Here is a 25,687-nt window from a genome sequence, read left to right on the forward strand (position 1 = left end):
AGAAGATCGAGACCATCCTGGCTAACACGGTGAAACCCCATCTCCACTAAAAAATACAAAAAAAAAAAAAAAAAAATTAGCCAGGTGTGGTGGTGGGTGCCTATAGTCCCAGCTACTCGGGAGGCTGAGGCAGGAAAGTGATGTGAACCCAGGAGGTGGAGCTTGCAGTGAGCCGAGATCGTGCCATTGCACTCCAGTCTGGACAACAGAGCAAAACTCCGTCTCAAAAAAAAAACAAAAAAAAACCCGTAAACCAGTCACACAATTTCCTGTTGTGCAGATCTGATTTCATCCCTTGAATTGGGTATTGATGGGCCATTTCAGGCTGCAAACTCATGTCTTGCAGTTCTGAGGAATTACTGCGAATTATTGCATTCAGTTTTCTTCCACTCCATATTCTTTATTCTTGATTTCTGGAACTCTTGTTTTCCCAGCATTGTACCTCTTGGATTTGGTCCTGATTTTCTCTTCCTTCCTATTGCTCACCTCCTAAGTCTTTATTTTTCCTACTTTTCTGTTCAACTTTATCTTCCAACCCTTCTGTCAAATTTTTCATTTCTGTAGTCATCATTTTATTGTGTAAGGACTCTGTCTTTCTTCTCTGAATGTTCCTTTCTTAATACTGTGTTTTTAGTGCACAAATACAATAACTCCCCTTATTTTTTGGAAAACATAATATAGTTTATTTTTATTTTTTCTCTCAGCACAATCTCTATTTCCTCTAAGTTGTATTAGCGAGGTATTTTCATATCTTCCAGGTTAGAGAATTTCTTCACAAATTCTTGGTCATCTGCGTGTTTTTGAAGTCACGATATTAAAACCCTGAGTGTATATGTTGGGTTCTTGGGCAGGGTGTGTCAGCTGAGCTCTTCACTGTGTAGTATTACTAAGGCATTGTTTGAAGACCCCCTGAAATCGATATTTCTATGTTTTGTTTTTTAGGCTCCTCAGGTTTTTTGAAAAGACATAGAATTCTGTGTGGAGAAGTGCAGCTGAAGGAGCACAGAAGGGATGGAGCCTCCTGTGTTCAGGAGGTGCACATCCACATTGCGCTCTTGTTTTATGTGAGGGTGCATCCGTCAACCGAAGATTTTTCCTTTTGTCACCTTCAAAGAGTAAAACCCTCCAGACTTCCACGGCATGGGGGAGAGGGCAGAGCGGGGCATTTTCCTGGAGGCATGGAGAGGGCAAGCACTTGGCCCTGTAATTTACTGAGCCTTCTGAGGACTCTCAGTGTACAATTAAGTTAGTTTCTGGCTTTTTCCATTGCAGGTTTAGGATTTGGCTTTTTTGAATCTGCTAAGTCAGTTATTTCTCATCCATTTGCTTTCCAGCTACTAAAATGTAGAATTATCTCCTCTTCCATTTGCTTCATTTTTGTAGGCTTATGGCTTTAAAAATCCATTTTAAGTGTAATTTTAGTGGAGGGATGGGAGGGAACAAAAATAGATATGTGTGTGTTCAATCCACTGTTTACTTACAAGTAATTCTCAGTTTTTTGTGTTTGTTTTTATCCAGATTCTTATTACAAAAGCAATTAATAACATCTGCCTGAAACATCTTTAGCTGTGAAGGTTTTGGGGGAGAAAAATAATATACTCCACCATAGCAATTTTCAAAAAGCCTAATCCTTGAAAAGCATTGTAAAACAGCTATGAGTTAGTGAATTACCCCTATAGGTCAAATGCTGTCTTGGCTGATTTACATATATTGTATCCAGTCCTCTGCAGGCTCAGTTATTGTTTATTTTTCCACAACAGATGGAGGAACAAAGGAGAAAAAATTTAATAAAATTTATTGAGGACACTCAGTTGGTAAGAAGTGAGTTTTCTTGAAATCCAGAACCAGATTTAAAGGCTGTTTCTCATATTCCGTCTGATTTTTTAATTTGTCAGGGAATGTACCCTACAGATAACTAAATAAAAGACAGTATTGGTAGAAGTAATGAAAGAGAGACAAAATCAAATGAGATGTGAAACAAAACCATGATCAGAACAAGGAAAACGGTGATGGTGTTTTCCATCTGCGTTTTCTTTGTCTATTTCTTTTGCATTAAGCTTGCTTTAAAGCCAATACTGGATTAAAGTTTTTCAGTGGCAGGTGAACTTTAAAGGAAAAGTCCATAAAACTTGCTGTTTTTAAACATCCATAAAATAGTTGATTTTAACTGAAACTCTTAAGCATGAAATCAGTACTTGCTGATGACTTCATTGAGAACAAATGGACTTTATATTTAATAGACTGTAACCAATATGACCATCTCTGGCCCGATTAAGTTATGAACAAGGCTCAGACTTTCTTTGCTGGGTGTTAACAAAGGTACCTCAGTCCATGGAAGACTTGTCCCTGGATTTTTCTTTGCTTTGCTGACTCCTTTTCATTAGAACAGAGACAGATGCGTGTAGAAGTTAGCACGGAGTCTGCCATTAGATGTACCTTATTTTGAATTACAGTTTGGCTATTCTGTAAATATTAACTTTGGGCAAGTTATTTACCTTTTTTAGTTTATTTCCTCATCAGAAAAAAAAAATGATGAAGTTACGTTATTTTACATGTGGGGTTGCTTTGAGGACCAAGGCATTTGGGAAGTACTTGATGTAGGACCTGGTTATGAATTGTTATTTATATAATTTATTATTTATTATTCCATGTATGAATACATTGTACTAGAAGCTGAATATTCAAAGATGAATAAGATTTGATTTCTGATTTCAGTCATTTCAGAGGTTAGTAGAGGATGTAGGGTAGAGGTAGATCATTCTAACAGTCTCCACACTGTGAAACTGACCCACTACTGACACTTAAAATCCTATATAGAAACCACTGACTCTTGCATGTGTATATTCAGCCAAGATCTTTTCTCTAGTCTCCAGATCTATAAACTCATCTTCCTACTCAAATTTGAGTATCTCAAGTATATCTCAAATTCAACACATCCAGCATGGCACTTTAAATTCTTTTAAACCTGGTTCTAGTACACGTTTCCTGTCTTTATGGCAGAAGCACTATCTCCCAATTGTATAAACCAGGAACTTTGGAATAATCCTCATGACATGCCTACTTATGCTTCTCCCACATGTAATCCAAAACCAAGTGCTCTAAATTTTAATCCAAATTTTGCTCAATTCTGCTTGTTAATATTTCTTCTCTATTGCCATATCCCAAATAAGCTCTAGTCACTTCTCGCCTATATTTCTACTATGACTAGGTTGCCAGCTGATATGGTTTGGCTGTGTCTCCACCCAAATCTCATCTTGAATTGTAGTTCCCATAATCCCCATGTGTCATGAGACGAACCTGGTAGTAGGTAATTTAGTCATGAGGGCAGTTACCCTTATACTGTTCTTGTAACAGTGAGTGAGTTCTCACAATATTTGATGATTTCATAGGGGGATTTTCCCCCTTTTGCTTGGCACTTCTCCTTGTTGCCACCATGTGAAGAAGGATGTGTTTGCTTCCCCTTCCGCTACGATTGTAAGTTTCCTGAGGTCTCCCCAGCCATGCAGAACTGTGAGTCAATTAAACCTCTTTCCTTTATAAATTACCCAGTTTTGGGTATGTCTTTATTAGCAGTATGAGAACAGATGAATACAGCAGCTTCTTCTCATGATTCTTGGAGTTCATTTTCTTTATTACAACAAGACAGCTCTTTAATATCTTTTCAGTGATCTTAAAATGAAAATAAATTTCCTTACCAGCCAGTGTGTGCCTGCTGAGTCTGCTTTTCCCAGCCTCCCACGCTGCTTTCTCTTGTTTCTCTGCCTTGGCCAGGCCACTCCAAACCCCTTTCAGTTATGCAGATATGTACTGGTTCCTTCTCACCACAGGGTCCTTGAACATGGTATTCCTCCCTTGCCCAAGTACTTTTTCGAATTAACTCTAGTCTCCTCTGACAGCAGCTCAACCATCGTCTTCTCCGATAAAATTTCCCCGACTTCTTAATTTGCTTGGAATGTGATCTCATAGAAGTTTTACTTTTCATCAAAGCATTTTTGAGATATCATCACATATCCCTCATTATGCTTATTTGATTAACCTCTTTTACCTGTCAATGAAGACAGAATGGTTGTATTCACTGCTGCATTCTAGAGGCTAGGACAGTGCCTAACATAAAGTGAGTGCTCAGCAAATATTTACAGAATGAACAAATGAGCTGTGAAATTTATGGGAGGTAGAGCTGAGCTTCCTTTATTATATCTACAGTCTGGCATGGGTAAGTACTCCATAAATATGTGATTAAATAGATAAATGAGTGAAAGATTAATGAATAAATGCTTTGCTAAAGGTGAGGTGGGGACATCTAGGGATGCGTTAAACCCCACTGAGAGGTAAGGGGAGGGACAACAGGATGCCTTCTCAGAGGTGACAATAACTCAGCTAAAAAGGATCACCAGTTACAAGCCTGGTGAATGGAGCAGCATGAATGATGAGAAGAGGAGGCCTGGCCCGTGGGGGAATCCCAAGTATTTCAGGCTGCTTGGGGAGTAGGATATGAGAAAGGGACTGGCATCTACTAGTCCATTCCAAAGAGGACCCAAAATAAACGCAAAAATAATCCCCCATGAGAAGATCTGACAACAGCAGGGATGAGTCAGAAAGAAAGCAGGCAACAGCAATTTCCTCTTTGCAGAAGTCATGGATTACACACTCCTGTATGACTCCACGAGCTCCCGGGTGTTTGATCAAAAGACAGCTTAACGGGGGCTGAGGAAGGAGCCAAAACCGGCCCTGAGCTGACCAGGGGAATTGTAACTGAGCTAACGTGATTAGTCTGAATGGATAAAATGTGAATGGGCAGCATGAAGGACAAGCCTCAAGCACATAAAATCAAGACAGGGAAACCTGGTGCCAAATGAGCATAAAGCTTGAATACCCCTTTCAGCCTGGAGAGCAAAAACAAGAGCTGGAAAACAGATTTCTCTTACACCCTCTGAGAATTGTTGAAACTCCAGTTCACAGTCAGAATTGTCCTCAACAAATCCTGAGAGTCTCCATGTGGATCCCCCGCATGCACTGACCCAGACAGCTGGGTCTTTACAGGCCACCCCTCCCATTCCTCCTCTGCGGGATGCAGAGCCACTGTCCCAGCTGAATGAAGGTATCCCTATGTTATTGCGGAAGCTGCTGAGGCTGCCTCCATGCTTATGCCCTCTGACCTCTACGCTCTTCTTCCTCTCCCTCCCAAGTTTTGGCTGGCCCACCACTCAAGCAGCTGCAAGCTCCGCTTGTGACCCAATCCTGGGCACCACCTTTCCTTGCCCCACTACATAGTCCACCAAGCAGGCCTGCCTTGTGCCCTCAGTGTCTTAATCCCATATCACAGAGATTTTACTCAAGCAGTTCTTTTTGTTTTTAACATACAGTTGCTTTTCCAAGGACTCAGGTATGAATTTATGAAATACGGCCCTGAGGACAATAAGAGAGTTTTACTCAGAATCACTCCTGTCTTCCTCGTTGGGGTGTTTTCCTCATACCCAGCTTAGGCAACTCAACCCACTCTTTCCTTGGAAGAGCTCTTTCCTGGGCCTTAGTCCTTCACATAAGCACAGCCTTCCCTCTAGAGCCAGGAGTGGGATTGCACTGAGTTTCCACCGCAAATGGAAGGTGTCCATAACACCTTTGGTGATAGTATAATTTAATAAATTGGGAAGAAACCAAGTAGTTTATAGGAAATTCAAGCATAATACTTTATAGCCACATGATGTGTTATAGCATGTAAAGTCTATTTATATATATTAGATCATTTTATCCTCAGAGCAATCTTAAAGGGAGGGCAGGATATGCAGATGTTTTATTTATTGAGTCGGTCAGATTCAGTTAGTATAATTCTTTCCAATTTTATGCTCTTCTGTCTTTATTGTTCATTATTCACGGAGACCAGTACTTCTCTAATTCCTGCAAGAACCCATCTTTGCCCACCAGCAGCTAACATTCTTCCCATTTTCTGTCACTGCTCAGCTGCTATTCCAGTTACAGTCCTTTCCAATCAACGCCTTCTCATGTAAACTCGTTCTGCCACCCTGAAGCTTGTCCCCTCACCGATCTCATCTCTTGCTTCTGCATCCCAGCTCCATCCGCATCTCTGCTGTAGCTCCTCTCAAAGGACCCTGCTCTGTCTTCCTCAATCCGCTTGCCCTCTACCGAATAATTATTTGATGGTAGGCTTTCCCTGCCAGCATCTGTAGTCAAGTGAAATGTTACTACAAGCGGTCAAGAAAAGCCAAATGTCTAGTATCTGGAATGGTTGATGTCTTATGTGGAATCTTCTGAACATAGAGGTGCTACAAATGTCTTATATACCCAGGCCAGTGACAGGGACAATGCGAAGATGTTGTTAGTTCAAGTTGAGTTCCAGAAGATTCCTCTCCAAAGGACTCATCTGCTGGAGTCACCTAACCATTCTGACTTTCTCAACTAAAACAAGACTAATCATTGCCTGCATTTCTTGTCAAATTTTGGGGTATGTATGTGTGTGCATATGCACGAGTGAGGTTCATTCTTCTGAGGATGAGTTTGAAGACCTTTTCTGCCAGTGGAATCATTAAAGTCATAGGATCTCTGCAAAGGGCCCCGGGTTCAGAACCAATGCCTTTCTCTACCACTTCTCATCTCCCCAGCCTTGAGCAAGGCAAATAACCTCATTTCCTGCTGACCATCAACCGGCTTCTCTACAAAGGAGGAGTAGTAGCATCTGCTCCATTATCACAGGAGGCTGATACAGGAGTGACAGGGGACCGTGTGCATAAAAATTCTGTGAAATTCTGTTGCAAAGTCAGTGTCCTCTACCCTTGTGCTTGGATGCTGACTGCTGAGGTCTGGGACTAAAGAAATTGTGGGTGTCCAGTTATGAATAATAGTACCAAACACAGAGAAATATTTTGATCATAGCCTATATTATTAGTACAATTCTGAACTTGAAATATTCTCTTATACTGTCTAATATAATAATATACTTTTTGCATTTTGCTCAGATTTTACAATTTAAAAAAACTCATAAGTGCTCTTGTGATCTTAGAATAGTACTGAATAATTTTGAATGGAAAACAAAAGCACCTCCCTCAATGCTATATTACATTGAAACAAATACAATCAATGTTTCTAAACCTATATTTAAATTTTATTTGGAAGAAACCTGAAAAAAATGCAATCAAATGCCAACATTTCAAACAAGAAGAACCAGGGCCACAGCATAAATCCGTACTTCAAGTTATGTAGAAAACGAGTAGCAGTCAGCACTGAAAGCCTGTGCTCGTCCATGCCAGGCTAATGCCCTCTCCTCCATTATCCTGGTTTCCTCAATTTTTTCTCATATATACACACATAAGAAGATTTGATTATAACTCACAAACATGAGTCATTTAAGTCTCCTCATCTTAAAAGTTTATAATACAGTTATACCTGATATAAATGACGAATTGATGCGTGCTGACGAGTTGATGGGTGCAGCACACCAACATGGCACAACTATACATATGTAACAAACCTGCACTTTATGCACATGTACCCTAGAACTTAAAGTATAATAAAAAATAAAAAATAAAAAGTTTATAATACTGGCCGGGCGCAGTGGCTTATGCCTGTAATCCCAGCGCTTTGGGAGGCCAAGGCAGGTGGATCACCTGAGGTCAGGAATTCCAGACCAGCCAGACCAATATGGTGAAACCCCGTTTCGACTAAAAGTACAAAAATTAGCCGGGCTTGGTGGCAGGTGCCTGTAGCCCCAGCTACTCGGGAGGCTGAGATAGAACCCGAGAAGTGGAGGTTGCAGTAGGCTGAGATCACACCACCGCAATCCAGCCTGGGTGACAGAGTGAGACTCCATCTCAAGAAAAAAAGAGAAAAGTTTATAATACGAGAATAATCTAATGCTTAAGTAGCAGCAGAATATGGTCCTTATTCATACCTTTTCTGGACTATGTGACATTTTAACATGGAGCTTTTACCATACGTTTACATCGTTGCTCAAGCTACCTTCAGGTACCCCTTGTACTGCTGCAGAAGCCTTTCACAGGGTCTCCTTGCACTCATCCCTGCCTCTCACCAATCTACTCTTCGCACTTGGGTTCTGGGATTCTCCTAAGCACATAAGCCATGTCATGAGCCTTTTCTATTCAAAAGCTCCTTGGTTTTCCGCCTCTCTTGGAAAAAAGTCCAAGCTGTTTTTTTAATTGTTGTTGTAGGTTTTTTGTTTTTTTGTGCGTTTTCTTGAGACAGTATTTTCCGTCACCCAGGCTGGACTGCGGTGGCATGATCTCAGCTCACTGCAACCTCTACCTCCCAGGTTCAAGCAATCCTCCTGCCTCAGCCTCCCGAGTAGCTGGGACTACAGGTGTGCACAGCCACGCCTGACTAATTTTTGAATTTTTAGTAGAGATGGAGTTTTGCCATGTTGGCCAAGCTGATCTCAAACTCTTGACCTCAGGTGAGCTGCCCACCTTGGCCTCCCAAAATGCTGGGATTACAGGCATGAGCCACTGCACCCGGCCAAGTCCAAGCTGTTTTGAGTGGCCTGCAAGGCTCCCTGTGATCCGGCCTCTGCAACCTCCCAGGCTCTGGGAATGTTGAGCTCCCTTTGCTGTTTTCTCTCTAACTGACACTTGACTGTTTTCATTCCCTTGACTGGTGTCCACTGGCTGCTTCCTTCTGTGTCCCATGACATGTGACTTCTTCCTGCCCGTTCTTAGAAAGTACTTCTCCAGATCATGTATCTCTTCTCTCTCCTTATGGAATCCTCCACATTTATTTTATCACACCATGTGGTTGTAAATGTGGGCTATATTGTTTGCCATTGTTTGCTTTGCATTTAATTAAACTGTTAAATTCTAAGTCCCAGGAGGTGGGGACCAAGATAGTTTTTATCTTCCCAGGGCTTAGGAAGGTAATCGACACATAGCTGGGATGCAGACATCATTTCCCCACCAACTTTTAGCCTTACCTTGGTCAGTCTCTGCTGACTTTGGCAATTTCCAGTGGAGTCAGATTCTTAAACTGGACTCTGGAGGAATTTGATGTCTCCTGCTGCCCTGCTGTGTGGACTCAGTATCTGCCCCTCCATCCAACTCTGTCTGCCCCTGAGTTTAATGCACCAGGTCCTAACCACCTGAGAAAAGCTTCCATGCTGCTTGGCCATGGCCCAGCCTTTCTCCATCTTCCCTGGCTTACTGCACAAAGTAACCTTGCCCGTAAGCAGGTCAGTGAAAGCATGGTGCACCACCTCCTCCTCCTGAGTGAAGGGCATTTCCCACCCTGACCTTTATTTTGGATCTGTGCCCTGAGAATTAGGTGAGAAATGGATAGCAACTTAATCCTTCCTCTGCCAAGGAGGGTCCTTTCTTAAAAGTTCCCAGTTTGCAGCTGAGCTGACGAAGCTATAACTGGTGAAAGTTCCTTCATCAGTGGGTATATGTTCAACGTTGAAACATATATCCTGGGTATCTACTGGATATCTAACTGCAGTCCATCAGGCAGGCTGGTCCTGAGTTAGGAGAATGGGGTAAAAGGTGAGAGATGTGACAGAATATTACAGCAACCAGAAGCAGTGACGGCTACCTTTCAAGCACCTACTGTACTCTATGCGCTTTACATGTGATCTTGCATTTGCTTTTCACAATAACCTCATAACGTGGGGGATCATTCTCATTCACATCTTCCCACCAATAAAAGTGAGTGTGAGAAGACACAGGGGACCCTAGCCCACGGCCACTAACATGACAGGGTCTCATTCCTGTTCCATCCACATAGCAGGGAGCTCACCCTCACCTATCAATGATGATGTGCAAATTAAAACCACACTGAAACCACCAGAGTGCAAAAATAAATTCAGATACCAAATGTCTGGGAGGTTATGTAACAATGGGAGTTCTCTTACCTGCTATGGGTATAGCATGATCACACTGCAAGGCTGTAGTGAACTGCCTGGTAAAGTTGAGCTTCATAATTCCTCCCCTCACACCCTATCCTGGGAACTTTTACACACGTGCCAAGGAAACATGAACAAGGATGTTCATGGAAGCATTAATGGAAATATTTGATGGACTATTGCACGAATGCATTGTGACGCCATGGCCAAACAGGAAAACTACATGTCAGGAAAACTAAAGAAACCCCAGCCGGGCATATCAGTGTGGATGAAGCTCAAACACACCATGTTGTTTAAAAGAGGTAAGTTGCAGAGTAATACAAGTAGTACAGTCAATTGAGGAAAATGCAAAATTTAACAATAGATCAATTGGAGAGATAGAAGGATGGCAGATAGTAAAATTTTGAAGGAAAGCAAGAAATTTAAATTTGCAATTGATGATGTGTCAATCTTTCTCTGAGGGGAAGCTGGAGTTTGCAACTGGGGAGTAGCACTAGGATGCTTCCAAATTATTGGTCTTATTTCATTTCTCAAGCCCCGTGCTGGGTATTTCTCAAACTTTGGAGCTTTAGTGTTCTTCTTCTTCTTCCCTTTCTTTTTTTGAGACAGAGTTTTACTCGTATTGCTCAGGCTGGAGTGCAATGATGCGATCTTGACTCACTGCAACCTCCGCCTCCCGGGTTCAAGCGATTCTTCTTCTTCCGCCTCCCAAGTAACTGGGATTATAGACGTGCGCCACCACACCTGGCTAATTTTGTATTTTTAGTAGAGATGGGGTTTCACCATGTTGGTCAGGCTCATCTCCAACTCCTGACCTCAAGTGATCCATGTACCTTGGCCTCCCAAAGTGCTGAGATTACAGGCATGAGCCACCATGCCAGGCAGTGGTTTTCTTAAATAATGCATGTTATATGAACCATTTATCTCATGTGATGTTTTCTTATAAAAGTAAAAATTACAAAACTCCCAAAATGTAACTTCAGAAGTGTATACTGTAGATGCTAGCATTTTTTATACAACAGAAAATAAATTATCTTGCCCTGTTTTCCATAATTTATAATATTCTGGCCAACTCCATCAAATAACAAGGCAGAATCTTCAGTTCCATTGAAAATGATGAGAAATTCAATTCCACCACATAATAACACAGAAGAAAAACCTTCCTGTTTTTGTCCATTTGTGCTTATATAACAAAATACCTGAAACTGGCAATTTATAAATAACAGAAATTTATTTCTCACAGTTCTGGAGGCTGGCAATTCCAAGTTCAGGGTGCTTGCAGGTCCCGTACCTAGAAAGTGCCTGTTCTCTGCCTACAGGATGGCACCTGGTTTCTGCCTCCTCGGCCGGGAGGAGTGCCATGTCCTTGTGTGGCCCTGGTGGAAGAGCAGAACAAGATAGGTGAACTGTCTCTGAAGCCTCTTTTATGGCATTATCTTATTTATGAGGGTGGAGTTCTCGTGATTTAGTCCTTCCCAGACGGTCTTACCTCTTATTATTACAGTGGGGATGAAGTTTCAACATGAATTTTGGAGGGAATATGCTTTCAAACCATAGCATTGCCCCCTGATGAAAATCACAGAACCATAGACTTTCTGATTCAGAACAAATCTCAGTGTTCTTCTAGTCCAAGCTGATATGAAATATCGAACCAATAAACTCTATTTCTCTTCCTTTTGCATTTTTAATGTACCTCTAATAATTTGATCTTAGTTGACTTCTATATTAAATATGTTCACAGACTGATGAATATAAATTACTTTCATTCATTTAGTCAGCAATCATTTTCTCAATACTTATTATGTGCTAGGCATGGTTGTTAGCCAATAGGACACCAAGATAAATAAGATTTGGGGCCAGTCTTCAATTAAGTGACTGTGTAATGGAGAAAGCAGGTGGCAAAATGGAAATATGACAACATAATTTCTTAAAAGATGGGAGAGAAATGTTAGGTTCTCTGTGAGCACCAAGAAAGAGCACCTGGACAATTGGAAGGATCAAGAAAGGCTTCCTGGAGAAGGAGGCTTCCGATCTGGGTCTTGAAAGAGAAAAGGAGGAGGAGCAACTCACATGGAGAAGATGAATATGAAAACATTTCCTAAAAAGGGACTGAATCAGGAAAGAAAAAATGAGACAACAACATAGCATAATGTTTCCAGGAAATATCAAGTATTATCATTTTGCTGGGGAACATATTATTTTGTCAAGTTGTAGGAACAAAAAGGAGAAATCCAGAAGAATGTCTGGCCTTTATTTTGTGTCTGGGTATGTAAGAATGACACCCGAGGGCTCTGAGCCTGAAATCAGGGCACGGATTCACATCCTGATCTTTCAGTTACACGCTGTGTGTCCCTGGGCAAGTCCCTTGACATTCACTGAATTCTATTTTCTCCGGCTGTAAATGAGGCAAAAAACACGCAACTCCAGTGATCCCCTGGATAGCTAACGCAGAATCTGGCCCACAGCAAGATGAATTGTGAAGTTTAAATGGGGTAACAGACACAGAAGTATTTTGGTCAGTACACAGTGCAGGGATGAGTATTTGAATCGTGTGTTAGGATGACAGGGACTGTCCTCGCTGAGATGTGCATATGCCAACTTCTAGTGACAATGGCCGCAGCAGGGGAAATGCAGCTCCCTGAATGTGACCTAAATACACCATGCTGCTTAAACCCTGGCAACAAGAAAGACAATTCCCTCAGCATACAATATTCACAGTGAGATCGGGTAGGTTTTACTCACCTCACAGCCTTTGGTCTCCTCTTAACATCACAGCTGTTCAAAAACTATGTGGAAGAAAAATTAACTCGGCCAGCGTGGTAAGCTGTCCTGGGCTGATTTGCCTGGTGGACTTGAATTGTTCAAATCAATTCACTCCAGCTGAGAAGTTCTCGTTACAATGTCACCTTAAAGTTAAATAATATGGAGAGTCTTTGTCCTGAACGGTTGGTGTTTCTTGTTCCTTTTTAACCTTGATTCTGAGTTCTTGTAAGATTCTAACAACTATTTTGGTAAGATAATATGCCCTAATAACTCAGTCAGGCAATCAGGACTTGAATTATTACACCTACTGATTGACAGACACTGGACCAGGAGCTTTATAGACACTATTTTAAAAAGAATCTTCCTATAAAGCTCTTAGGAAGTAGTTATTACTGCCCACACTACAAGATAAAACCAATGTGGCCAGAGAGTTTGAGTAGTTTGCCCAGACACACCAGATCTCTAAAGGGGGGAGTAAGGTTCAAAACCAGGTTAAGTAACTCATGTCCAGAGTTTTCTCCACTGTACACAGAGTCTCCAAACTTCCAGGAGTGCCAATAGATTTAATGAATTAATTGATGCAATCCCCTTGGATGTTGTAATAGATAACTTTTTACTTTTAAAGCTGTTCCTAGCTGGGTTATCTAAACTTCCCACTGATAAATAAGTGTCCCAAATGCATTGTCCCCAGTGCAAAAGGCTCTTCCCCTGGGGTGTGACACACTCTCCTCTCAGCACTGCCAGGCTCCTGGGGTGGAGCTCAGGCTGTGTGCCCAGTCCGCTTCACTCCTGGAAGGGCCCCTGGAGAAGCTGATAGGGAGGAGAGGGACGGGGAGGAGGCATCCTTCCCAGGTTACCCCAGCTTGATCTTTTTGTTTTGGTTTTGCTGCTAGTTCTGAATCTTCAGCAACAGGCAATGTTGAAGAGTGCATCTCTCTCCAGGGCTCTGACGGCCTTGCTGTCATTGTTTAGGTTTGGAGTTAGCCTCCGTGTGTTCTAGAACATTGGATTATAAACTCATTTTGCCAGATCCAGACTAGGACATATTTTACATTTACATTTTAACCTACTGTCCACAAATGCAAACCAATATTTCTCTCTCTCTCTCTCTCTCACACACACACACACACAATCTTGCACTGCACTCTAGTATTTTCTTTCACTCTCCTTTCTTCTATTGTACTTTATTTTATTTCATTGCTAAGGAAGTCTGGTCACAATTCAGAAAATTGATTTCATCACCCCCTGGATTAGGATCTGAAGTCTGGAAAACACTGCTCCAGAATAACTCAGAAACTCGTGAGTCTCTATGCATAGTTTACATGAATCTCTGCCGTCCTTGAGGACACAGAGCCTGTGGAGGTTACTAGGGGCCTGCTTCTTGGTTCCCTTACACCCTGGCCAACTCTTAGTGTGATTTGCACACTAGGACCTGCTCGACTGTACATGTCATTACACCCATTTGACTAAGAATCTTTGAGAACCTAGCCTGGACATCATTGTGTTTATTGTATTCCAGATGTATAATATATAAATAATACATATTGTATATTCTATATATATAACTCACATATACCTCATATGTATGTCATCTTCATGTATATTATATATAATCTCATCATATATAGTATATGTATCATATAGTACATATATCATATGTAGTATAGTATCATATATAGTATATATTATCATATATATAACAATATATACATGTATATATTTGTAAATATATAAAATGTGAATATAAAATATATACAAGTATATATTGTCATATATACATATACTGTATATGTATATATACTATATATGTACTATATATACATGTATATATGTACATATGCAATATATAGTATATATTATATATGACAATATACAGTATATTATGTATATATTTTTCATTATAACATGAAAGTATGCATACATATTTATATACTATATATAATATACCCTACATATCACATATATTACACTTAATCATATAGCATATATAGTCATCATATGTATATATTTGTATAATATGTACAGTGTATCATCTACATGAGTACAACAGGAATACAGTACCCCTTCTCACTACTTTGTTTGTTGGTTTATACTTCTCCTTATCACAAACTCACGCACTCCTTGACTTTCTTTCTTGCTTTATTTTTGTTTGTGAAATAATCAGCATCTAATATTATGTATATTTGATTTACATTTTGCTTATTGGTTATCTTTTTCCGTAGAATGCAAGCTGTGAGAAACTTGAGGAAGTCAGAGGTTTTGGATCTTCTATTCAGTACTCTACAGTGCCTGGCATATACTAGTCACTTAGTTACTGGCTGGGTGAACGAATGAAGCAGAAAGTCAGCGTTTTTCCAGAATGGTGACTATTGACTCTTAGCATTCACCACACACTGGAAACTTGAGATTCAACCCAGGAATCTCCAGATGATTCCACGGGGCTTGAGATTTCAGAGCAGTCCTGCTAGAAGGATCACACCTGAGAACACGGTGAAGGTGCCCCTGTGGGTCTCAGCCAGCTCTGCCTTCTGGGGACAATGAAATTCATTAGGCACTAGTAGTGGCCATCTATGGCACATTCTTGACCCATGCTCTTTAGAGAAATCAAGGCTAGAATGACATCATTGCTAATAATATGAATACCCTTCAACCAATATTCTGGTAATATTTGCCCAATTGTTTTTAGATAAGCACTGTTTGAAAGAAGGACACAAAAGTATTCATGAAAGTATTAGAAGAAAATAGTGTAAGCGTTCTTACCTGCTTTTAAATGTAACTGATCTAGAACAGAGGCCATCACTTTCTTATGATAAATTCTTCCTTCCTCTTTCCATTGCTCCCTCTTTTTATTTATCCTCTCTTTTTTATGCATTATTGATCCATCACATATGTTGCGCATCTGAAGGAGAGCATAGTATAATGAGAAGGAAAAGCGAGCGCCTAGTGCAGTGTGCTGAGTGTTACAATGGAGGTAAATGAAAGGTTAAAAACTGAGCCTGCTGCTTAGAAAATGAAAGGCTCTGTGTAAATAGCAAATCATTTTAATTTAATGTCCAGTTTGGCTGTGCTTTGGAACCCTAGAGACAGCCTGGAAAACAGAGGGAGGGATGATTTCATAAGGTTTATCACATAAGGTAATGCACATATCCAATGCAGCATTTAAGGTTGTAATCATTTCGAGAATAAAAACAAACATCTGCCTTCTTCTTTAAGCAAAAGTGCCCAGGTGTGGGATATGGCAGGTGATACTGTAACTTTATTCTATTGACCAAATGCTTTGATCAATAGGTGGAAGATTGAAAAAAAAATCAATAGACACAAAGAGAATTTAAAACTCTGTTTATATAATCAATGGATTAGGGAAATTGATTTGAAAGATACAAGCAAAAGAAAAGGACTTAGACGTAAAGCAGGAAAAACTATTTCATATCTTTAAGGAAGAAAGATAAATGTGAATTGGGATATTTGGTTTACAATAAATATAAATAAAACCATAAATATAAATAAATAAATATGGAAAAGGCAAAATTACAAGTAGAACTCAGGTTTTTAAAAAGACATGCTCTCAATAGACATGTAGGATATATGGTAAAAGCATGAAGACTTTAACTGCCATTTCTTATTTGCTGGTGGCTGACAGTCAACATCTGGCAGTGAAAAAGTCTCTGAGTTTCACTTTAGAAGATTATTTCAGTCATGGTTCTTCAAAGCAACAGGAAACAACTCCCACTGATCCAAGCAGAAAGGGAATCGATTGACAGGGCTTTGGATTGATAGCTTGCATCCATTACTCAGCCAAGACAGCAACCTCATTTTTGCCTGGTTCCTCCAGCGTTTGGCCTCACCACAAGTTCGTTAGTCATATTATTGCTGTTTCTTGTGGAAACATTGCACTCCCGGGAACCAAAATCTTGACACCAACAGAACCTAGAGCAACAGGGTGTGGCATCCATTTTTTTTTGAATGTATCATTGAGTGTAATAATAAAGGTCCCCTTTCCATTTCCTAGAACCATGTGTGGGAGAAAGAGAATATTGTTTGTTTAGGAGAGACCCTCTCCAACCTCACAAGGTTTTCAACTTCAGTCATTTATTCAAATCCATGGAGTATGTCGTACTATAGTGAATAATACCATGAGCATTAACCCAGTGCTTTATATCTTTCACCATAGAGTAAATTATTTGGTTGAAGAAATGCTGTGTGATCTACTGGAACGGTGTTAAATCCTCCAGAAACCAGGAGAAGCAGCCATTACTACTTGCCATTTGAGCCAATGGAACTTTTAAAACATATATGTGTATATTGAAATCAGAGGGGAGAATTTATAGAAGAAGAGTAGGATGGTTAAAAAAATAGTAGAAAATGTTATAAGAAACTAAACATAGCCTACCTTTTTGTTTCAAGTGAATGTCAGCACACAAACACTGTAATAAAGAAAGGATAATTGTCACATGTCCTTTAGTCAAAGTGGGATGGTTCAGGTTCTTGCCACAAAATCAAGATTGAGGACATCTTTGCTGCTAATGAGCAACTCAGTGATGATAGTTTATTTCCATTTGAAAGCCTGTAGCATTAGATTTCATTTATAAAATCAATGTCCTGATTATACAGCATTAGAGTCTAAAGCTGTGCTGCTAGCTATATGTAGCTATTTACATTGAGATGACTTAAAACTCAATACAATTCAAAATTCAGTTGCTCAGTCACACTGGCCACATTTGATGTCCTCAACAGCCCTATGCGGATACTTTATGGACAGTGCAGACAGAGAACATTCATCTCAGGGCAGAAGCACGGTGAAATTTCCCTCTTTTTAAGGCTAAATAATGTTCCATTGCACATATATACCACATTTTTCAAATCTGTCTTTCAATGGACATTTAGGCTGTTTTCTTATCTTGGCCATTGTGAATAAATATATGATACCTAAATTATCCCTGGGGACATTATGTGAGGGACATGGTTTGTCTCTGGGTACTCACCCAAATCTTAAGTTGAATTGTAATCCTCATTGTCGGAGGAAGGACCTGGTGGGAGGTGATTGATCATGGGGGTGGACTTCCCTGTTGCTGTTCTCCTGATAATGAGTGAGTTCTCAGGAAGATCTAGTTGTTTGAAACTATGTAGCACTTCCCCCTTCACACTCTCTCTCTCCTGCCAGCCATGTTAAGTGTCCCTGCTTCCCCTTCACCTTCCACTATGATTGTGAGTTTCCTGAGGCCTCTCCAGAAGCAAAAGCCTGTACCGCCTGCAGAACCATGAGCCAGTTAAACCTCTTTTCTTTATAAATAACCCAGTCTCAAGTATGTTTTGTTGCTTTTGTTGTTTTGTGTTGTTGTTTTTTGAAGCAAGGTCTCACTTTGTTGAAGTGGCACGATCTTGGCTCACTGCTGCCTCAACCTCCTGGGGTCAGGTGATTCTCCTGCCTCAGCCTCCCAAGTAGCTGGGATTACAGGCACATACCACCATGCTAGGCTAATTTTTTTTCTTTGTATTTTTAATAAAGAAGGGATTTTTCTATGTTTCCCAGGCTGGACTTGAACTCTTGAGCTTGAGCAATCCATCTGCCTCGGCCTCCCAGAGTGCCGGGATTATAGGTGTGAGCCACTGCACCCACCCTAAGGTTATGTCTTTATAGCCCCTGGCAACCACATTTCACTATTTAATTCTATGAGTTTGACTCTTTTAGAGGCCTCATATAGGTGAGACCATGCAGTATTTGTCTTTATGTGCCAGCTCGTCTTTACTGTCCAGTATAAGAAAGGTAATGTTTCTCTCTGGGACCAAGGATGGGTGTGCTTGTAACCCATTATAAAATACACGGTTTCCCGAAGCTTGAGGCTCGGAAGCTAAGGCACAGATGCACTGCTAGGACAGTGCGCCCCTGGAATCCCCTGCAGCAAGGGGAACCAACACAGGCAGGAAGCCTACACTGCTTTCTATGTTCTGAGGAACGGTTTTTAAATCTCAGACATAGGAGTGTTATGTCTTCCACCAACAACCGTGAAACTGTGCTGAGCCAGCTCAGTAGCTTGCAAGTGTGGTAAAATCTTAGACTCTGTAATTTTGGACAACCACTTGTGGCAAAAAGGAACAATGCTGAATTACTGGCTGAGTTCAATGGAAGTTATTAGGAGACTACAAAAATGGAATCTCCAGTGTTATTTTCTTTCTTCTTGAAAGGTGGTGTAGTTGTTTGGGAAATGGAGTAACAACAACACCTGAAAGATGACAATTTTTTTCATTGTATAATTCTTCTAGGTGATCACGTTATTCTTCTGATTTCTTATCACTTGAGTTTTTTATTTGTGGGGGACATAGTTGGAAATAATTGATGAGTGATGAAATAACCATAGGATGGTAAAACACCAAAATGTTTCATAATGTAAAAAAAAAAAAAAACCCTAAGATGTAATACTGTATTTTAGGTTTATAAAAGGATCCAATGGACCCATATGGTAATTGCAAAGTAGAATGTGTGTGTGTGTGTGTGTGTGTGTGTGTGTGTGTGTGTTTCCTATCTGAAAATGAGTAAAGTTTCTCTTTGTTCTTTTAGGATCTTAGGCAAAAGTAAGACGTGAAGTAACAATTCTTACAAATGGCTATAACTGACTGAGAAAATTTCAGTGAACTTTGACAATGTACCGAATATTCAAGTATTTATGGATAGTGATTTTAAAAAGGCGAGTACGTGCTTATCCAGATGAAGCATCTATTTAAGTTAAGACAAATATCTGCCCTTTCAGTAAGAAGGAGTTCAATGTTTGCTCATGGCTCACCTTTGCTCATGGCAAATTAGGCACCCCAAAGAGCAGTATCAAGTCAGCTTTAGGGAAGGGGTGTTCATGTTGCTCCACTCGTGACTAGCTTCCATCAATGTATAGTCACCTTTTCCTTCAGCTTATTGGGCCATCACTGGGCAGCCAGAGAACTAGTTGCTTGATATTTACAAGGGAGATCATATTGTTCCCAAGTATACCGAAAGCCTCATCTACAATGGGAGATTTTGGTGATCATCTAAATAATACACACTCTGTTCCCCCAGGCAAGGGTAGGGCAGACCTACAAAGAACACCACTAGGGTAATTTTCAAGGATGTTGGTGCTACCATAACCAATGACATTCTCAAAGCCTTGGCAGAGGAAATAGTGGGGGGCAGTCAGGTGATAGGTGGGTAGGTTGCCTTTGATACATCTTTGCCAACAATCCTGCAACCCTATGTTTTTGGCTTGTCCTTCGTCATTTTCCGAAGAAATTTCTGGCTTCTCAGCTCTATTTTAATAGGGTGCAGTTATGTTGAAGTTTTGCAAAGCAACTAATCAAACAATTCAGACTACCAGTATTTGTCCTAGATAGTGCATTGAAACTGGAATTCTGATTATCGAAGCCATGTGATAAACACAGTCTGGTATAAGATTATTTTCTTCTCCTTGGTCTAAGCTAGGGGAGAGCAAACTTTCTGTAAAGAGCTGGACACTAAACATTTTAGCTTTTCCAGGCCATGTGATCTCTGCTACAGTCACTCAGCTCTGCCATTGTAGTGTGAGAGTAGCCATAGACAATATATAAACAAATGGGCATGACTGTGTTCCAGTAAAACTTTGCTTACATAAATAGGCAGCCGGTCAGTTTTGGTCCGTGGACAATATTTAATGGCCTATAGCCTAAGCTGCTAAGATAATATTCTGGCAAGTTTTCTTAGATTATTGCCAAAAGAAATTAGCAAGGAATTGCAATTATGTTAACTCTGAAGATTCTCTGCTACAGTTTGTACTTGTAGCCATCCTGTCCTGCAACATGTTCCAGTCTCACTGTTGCTAGAGATTTGTAGACCGTAAGTACTGGTGATGTTGGGATGTGAGACAAAGAGGTTTCCCCTTGTAAATGACCTTCCTTGGGTGAGGTTTCCCCAGAATCTTTAATCTATGCAGGGATAGTCCCATTACATGAGTAGAAGAATATACTTGGCTGGCCAAGAAAGTATTAGGAAAGGGGAAAGCTTGAAGCCATGCTGAATTTTTTATATTCTTTTGTATGGCCGCATTCCAATCCTTGGCATCCATATTTTCCTAGTAGATGCCCCAACTTTCATGTAAGAGACCTGGCATTAATATAAATTTAATGTATGGTAAACTAACCCTGTGCAGCATTAGAGCTATTTAGTTCTTGGTACATGTATTCCTGCAGCTACATGGGACCAGTGATTCCTTCAGCATGGTTACTGAAAGTCCCTGGTGCTCAGTCTATGTCTTGACCTAAGGATTTACAAGTTTGAACATTTCATTTTCTTTTCATAAGTGAGACTAACCAGCACCATTAAAAGAAGCCAGGCAGCCTTAGAGGACTTGAACTCCTCCTGTTCCCTAATATGTCTGTAGCAGTGACTGCTATTTCTCCTGAATCCTTGGCTGTAATGTCCCTTTCATTCTAGATGACTGCAATCAATAATTCCATTAGGTCCTTTTTAATGTGCTGCCAAAGTTCTCTCTTAATAACATTTGAACATTTATTACCTAACCAAAACAGCCCAAAATATCAATTCCTGATTTCTATTATTTCTCTGCATCTGTTATCAGTAAACATGCCTGGTATTAATTTCTGTATCTGGCAAAGTACTTGGTGACATCCAAGAGAAAATTGACAATGCGTGGTTTAACCAGACAGGAAATGTATTCAATGTGTCCTCGGTGGTGCATAGAAAGGCCAAGGAAGTCAGGAGAACAAGGTTCAGGAAACGGACAGGAACGGAGGGCTCAAGGAAGGAGCTGAGACCATGGCCAAAAACTGCTGCTCCCATTCAGTGAGGACGCTATGGCACTGCAGTCAACCACAGACACAGGCCTGCTCTGTTGCCACCAACTTCTTCCAAACTGATTTTTTTTTTTTAAATAACAGGTCTATTGAGATATAATTTACCTAGCATAAACTTCACCCCTTTCAATTGTACAGTTCAGTCTGTAGCATATCCACAGAGCTGTGCAGCCACTATGGCAATTAATTTTAGAGTGTCTGCAACTCCCTAAGAATAAATCCAGTACCCAATAGCAGTCACTCCTCCTTCCTCCTGAATTCCCTCAGCCCGGGGCTAATACTAACCTACTTCCTGTCTCTATGGATTTGCCTATTTTGGACATTTTATATAAATGGAATCACACCATAGGTGGGGCTTTTTGTGACTGACTTCATTCACTTAGCGCAATGATTTCAAGATTCCTCCACATTGTACTATGTATTGGTATTTTATCCTTTTTATATTGGGAAATAATATTCTATTGTACAAATATATTTAATTTTACCATTTATCAGTTGATGGACATTTAGGTTATTTTCACTCCTGGACTATTATGAGTAATGTTGCCATAAGCATTTGTGTATATGTTTTTGTGTAGCTATATTTTTTTAAATTTCTAGGATGGATTTTGAAATGACTATAATTCACTGCTGCATTATCACAATTAAAATTGTGTTTCTGTGTACTTGAATAGTTTATGCCAATGACTTTCCCACTGTAGTTGCACAGAAGGCTGAGAAAGCAACAATTTGGTATATCAATATCAGCATATCCAATAGTGGAAAGGCCTGGCCTCCTACCAAAATTCAGAGTGGGGAGTTGTACAAATACATAAAACAGATTCAGATGCTGAGCAGAAAGAAATGACCAGGCCTATTATAACCATCTAGGTTTGAATTTTATCTCTGCACTTAGCCATGTAACCTTTTAGAAATGCAGTTTCCTTACCTCTACAACAGGGAGAATGACCGTTGCCCTTCTCACAGAGTTCTTAGAAATCTCAAGTGGTTTTTAAAGCTTCAATTTTTATTTGTAAACTGAGGCCACGACGCAACTCGTGTATGCTCAGTGGATTCATTGCTGGCATTTTGAGCCGGCCATTCTTTGTGCATGTTGGGGTTTAGCATAGCTGGCCCTACCTCCTCCCCCAGTTGACCCACTACTGTCATTATCACGGAAAAAAAAAAAGCCCTTAGGGATGATAGTACCCCTGCCCTCATTGCAAGCCTTGAAACATCCCCTTACTGTTTCCTAGATTTAATGTTTTTGTTCATTTGTTTGCTCTTCGTTTGTGATTGCTTGATTGACTTATCAAGTGATCTAGAACAGTTCCTCAACAGTAGTGCTGCTGCGATTTTGTACTGGGTAGTTCTTAGTTATAGGGGGCCATCCTGTGTATTGAAGATGTTTAGAAGCATCCCTGACCTTACCCCAGTAGATTGCTAGTAGGACTTCTTCCCAGTCCTGACAATCAAAAATGTTTCCAGATATTGCTGAATGTCCCCAGGAGGGGCAAAAATTATACCCCAGTTGAGAGCCTGTAATCTAGTAGACAAAATATGAATTTTAATTAATCATTATATATCTTCAAATAATATTAGAGCCATAAAATAGTGTATTTCCATTTTCCCTTTTTGTGCTACTATTGTCATAGATTTTACTTCTACATATATTGTGAATGCTTAATACAATTGCTTTTGATTGTTTTCAATTTTAACAGTGAATTATCTTCCAAATGAATGAAAAATCAAAGGAGAAGCATCTTTTATATTTATCTGCCTAGTTACCATTTCCAGTAGTCTTCATTCCTCAGTTTAAACTCAAATTTTCACCTGCTATTTTATTTTCAGCCTCACGAAAGGTTTTTGTTTTTTTTGTGTGTGTGTTTTTTTTATAGTGCAGATATTCTGGTGATAAAGTATCTCAGATTTGTTTTGCCTGGAAAGGTTTTCAAAGGCTATGTTCACTAGATATAAAGTTCTAGGTTTACAGGATTATTTTTTTCTTCCAGTATCTTAAAGATGTTAACCCATCATCTTCTGGCTTGTATTATTTCTAGTAAGAAGTCTGTGCTGATTCTTACCTTTGCACTCCTGTATTTAATAGGTCTCCTTTTTCCCCCTCTTACTGCTTTTAAGACTTCTTCTTCTTCTTATTTTTTATCAGCTTGGTTACGATGTGCATTCATGTGGTTTTTCTTCATTTATAATACTTGGGTTCCTTGAGCATCTTGGCTCTATGAGTTTATAGTTTTCATCAAATGTGAAAAATTTACAGCTCTTACATTAAAAAAAAAATTCTGTCCTCTTTCCCACCCTTCCCATTCTGGGATTCAAAATACACATATGTTACTGCTTGAGGTTACTATACAGAACATTAGTGTTTTGTTAGTTTGCTTTTTAGCTTTGTTTCTCCTCCTATATATTTAAATTCACTGATCTTTTATTTTGCGTTCCCAATGTGCTGTTAATTCTATTAGATAAGGTGTTTATTTCGAATATGTTTTAGCTCCAGAAATGGCACTGTTTTTAAATTTGTTCCTCATGTTCATACTTCTCTCTAAATTCTCATGTATATTTTTAACCCTTTCCCCATTTAGGAAAAAAAAAGTGTAGCTCACTGCCAGCACTCATTTATTTTTACATAAACACACTCTTTGAGGCTAAAGCAAATCTGACTGATTTTCAATGTGAAAATAAAATATAAAAACTGTTCTTGGAGTTATTTCTAAACAGTACTAACATCAGAATTGTCTGAATCATCAGAATTGTCTATTTCAGAAAAATCAGATTCATCAAATGAATTTTTGGCCCACAAATGGCCCATGTTCGAGAATGATGTTAGCATCAAGCATAGGAATGCTGCATTTTCTGGGATTTGACATTTTCAGCGATCAAGTATTACTATAGTTTGCAAATGGAAATACTACTACTAAAAACAGAATTCCATAAATAGAATGATGTCTTTTGTTTTCAAAGTTGATATACTAAAGTGATACAGGAATAAGAATCAAAGTGAGATATTTTGTGGCAAATTTATCTTGGGGCAAACTTGCCACATGCGCCACCGGCAGGTATTCTTGGGGCAAATGGGAAAAGGTTTAATAGCTACTTTAAAGTCCTGTCTGATAATTGCATCATCTCTGCCATTTTTAAATGTTCCTATTTACTGAATATTTTCCTGGGAAATGATCATAATTACCATCTTCTCTTCATGCTCAATATTTTTGTATGGATTCTGGACATTGTCAATATTATGTTATGAATGTCTGGATTTTGTTCTCTTCCTTTGAAGATCATTGAATTCTGCTTTGATTGGCAGTTAAGTCTATGAAAATCAACTTGATCATTTCAAGTTTTGTATTTGTGCTTTGTAAGATCGCATCTAGACTAGCCTGGACTCTAGGTCAAACTTAGTCCTAATGTTAAGCAATGATTCTGGCCGGATGTGGTGGCTCAGAGGTCACCTGGGCAGCCAAACCTCAAAAAGTCTCAGATGATTCTGATGTGGACCCCCAAATGATAACCTTTATAATAGGCAAAGATTTTAAAAGGAAAAATAAAAAGTTAAATAATTAGAAGTTTATACTTTGGGCTGGGTGCAGTGGTTCACACCTGTAATCCCAACATTTTGGGAGATCAACGCAGGTGGATCACTTGAGGCCAAGAGTTCAAGACAGCTTGGCCAACATAGTGAAACCCCATCTCTACGAAAAATACAAAAATATTAGCTGGGCTTGGTGGTGTACTGCTGCAGTACCAGCTCCTCTGGAGGCTGAGGCAGGAGAACCACTTGAGCCCGGGAGGTGGAGGTTGCAGTGAGCCAAGATTGTGCCACTGCCCTGCAGCCTGGGCGACAGTGAGATTCTGTCTGAAAACAAACAAACAAACAAACAAACAAACAAACAAACAAACAGTGATTTTGATGGGCTCATGGGTGGATGCCTTTCCATTCCATAAGTTGCACTTCTGGGGTTGTATGGAGCTTGGCTGTATCTCAGCCTTGTGTAAACTCTGGAAATTGTTTACCTTATAAATCCCTAGTAGTTCTTTCCATGGCCTCATGGTTGACTCTGTTGCACATATAGCTAAGGCAGCTACAGACCCAAGGGGATCCATCTGAAGATTTTCTGAGCTCTGCTTTTGCATAGGCTCCCTATCTCTCTACTCTTCTCCAAAATTTCTAGCTGTTGCAGCCACTCCAAATGCTGAGCTCTGATTTGTCAGTTCAGTTAGTATTATTATGGCACTCAAATGACAAACACAGCCTTGTAT

At 39.9% G+C, this 25,687-nt stretch overlaps 1 protein-coding gene across 1 annotated transcript in view; it reads left to right on the plus strand.

Moving 5' to 3' along the window:
* LOC108545142 (uncharacterized) overlaps positions 1-25,687 on the plus strand; it is a 76,397-nt gene that overhangs the window by 7,922 nt on the left and 42,788 nt on the right. Inside the window, exon 5 of the mRNA XM_017896622.1 lies at positions 943-1,064. Within this exon, the coding sequence (XP_017752111.1) occupies positions 943-1,064 (122 nt within the window). The remainder of the gene's footprint in view (positions 1-942; positions 1,065-25,687) is intronic.

The sequence above is a fragment of the Rhinopithecus bieti genome, unplaced genomic scaffold (genome assembly GCF_001698545.2).
Source record: "Rhinopithecus bieti isolate Rb0 unplaced genomic scaffold, ASM169854v2 scaffold_27010, whole genome shotgun sequence".
Lineage (NCBI taxonomy): Eukaryota > Metazoa > Chordata > Mammalia > Primates > Cercopithecidae > Rhinopithecus > Rhinopithecus bieti.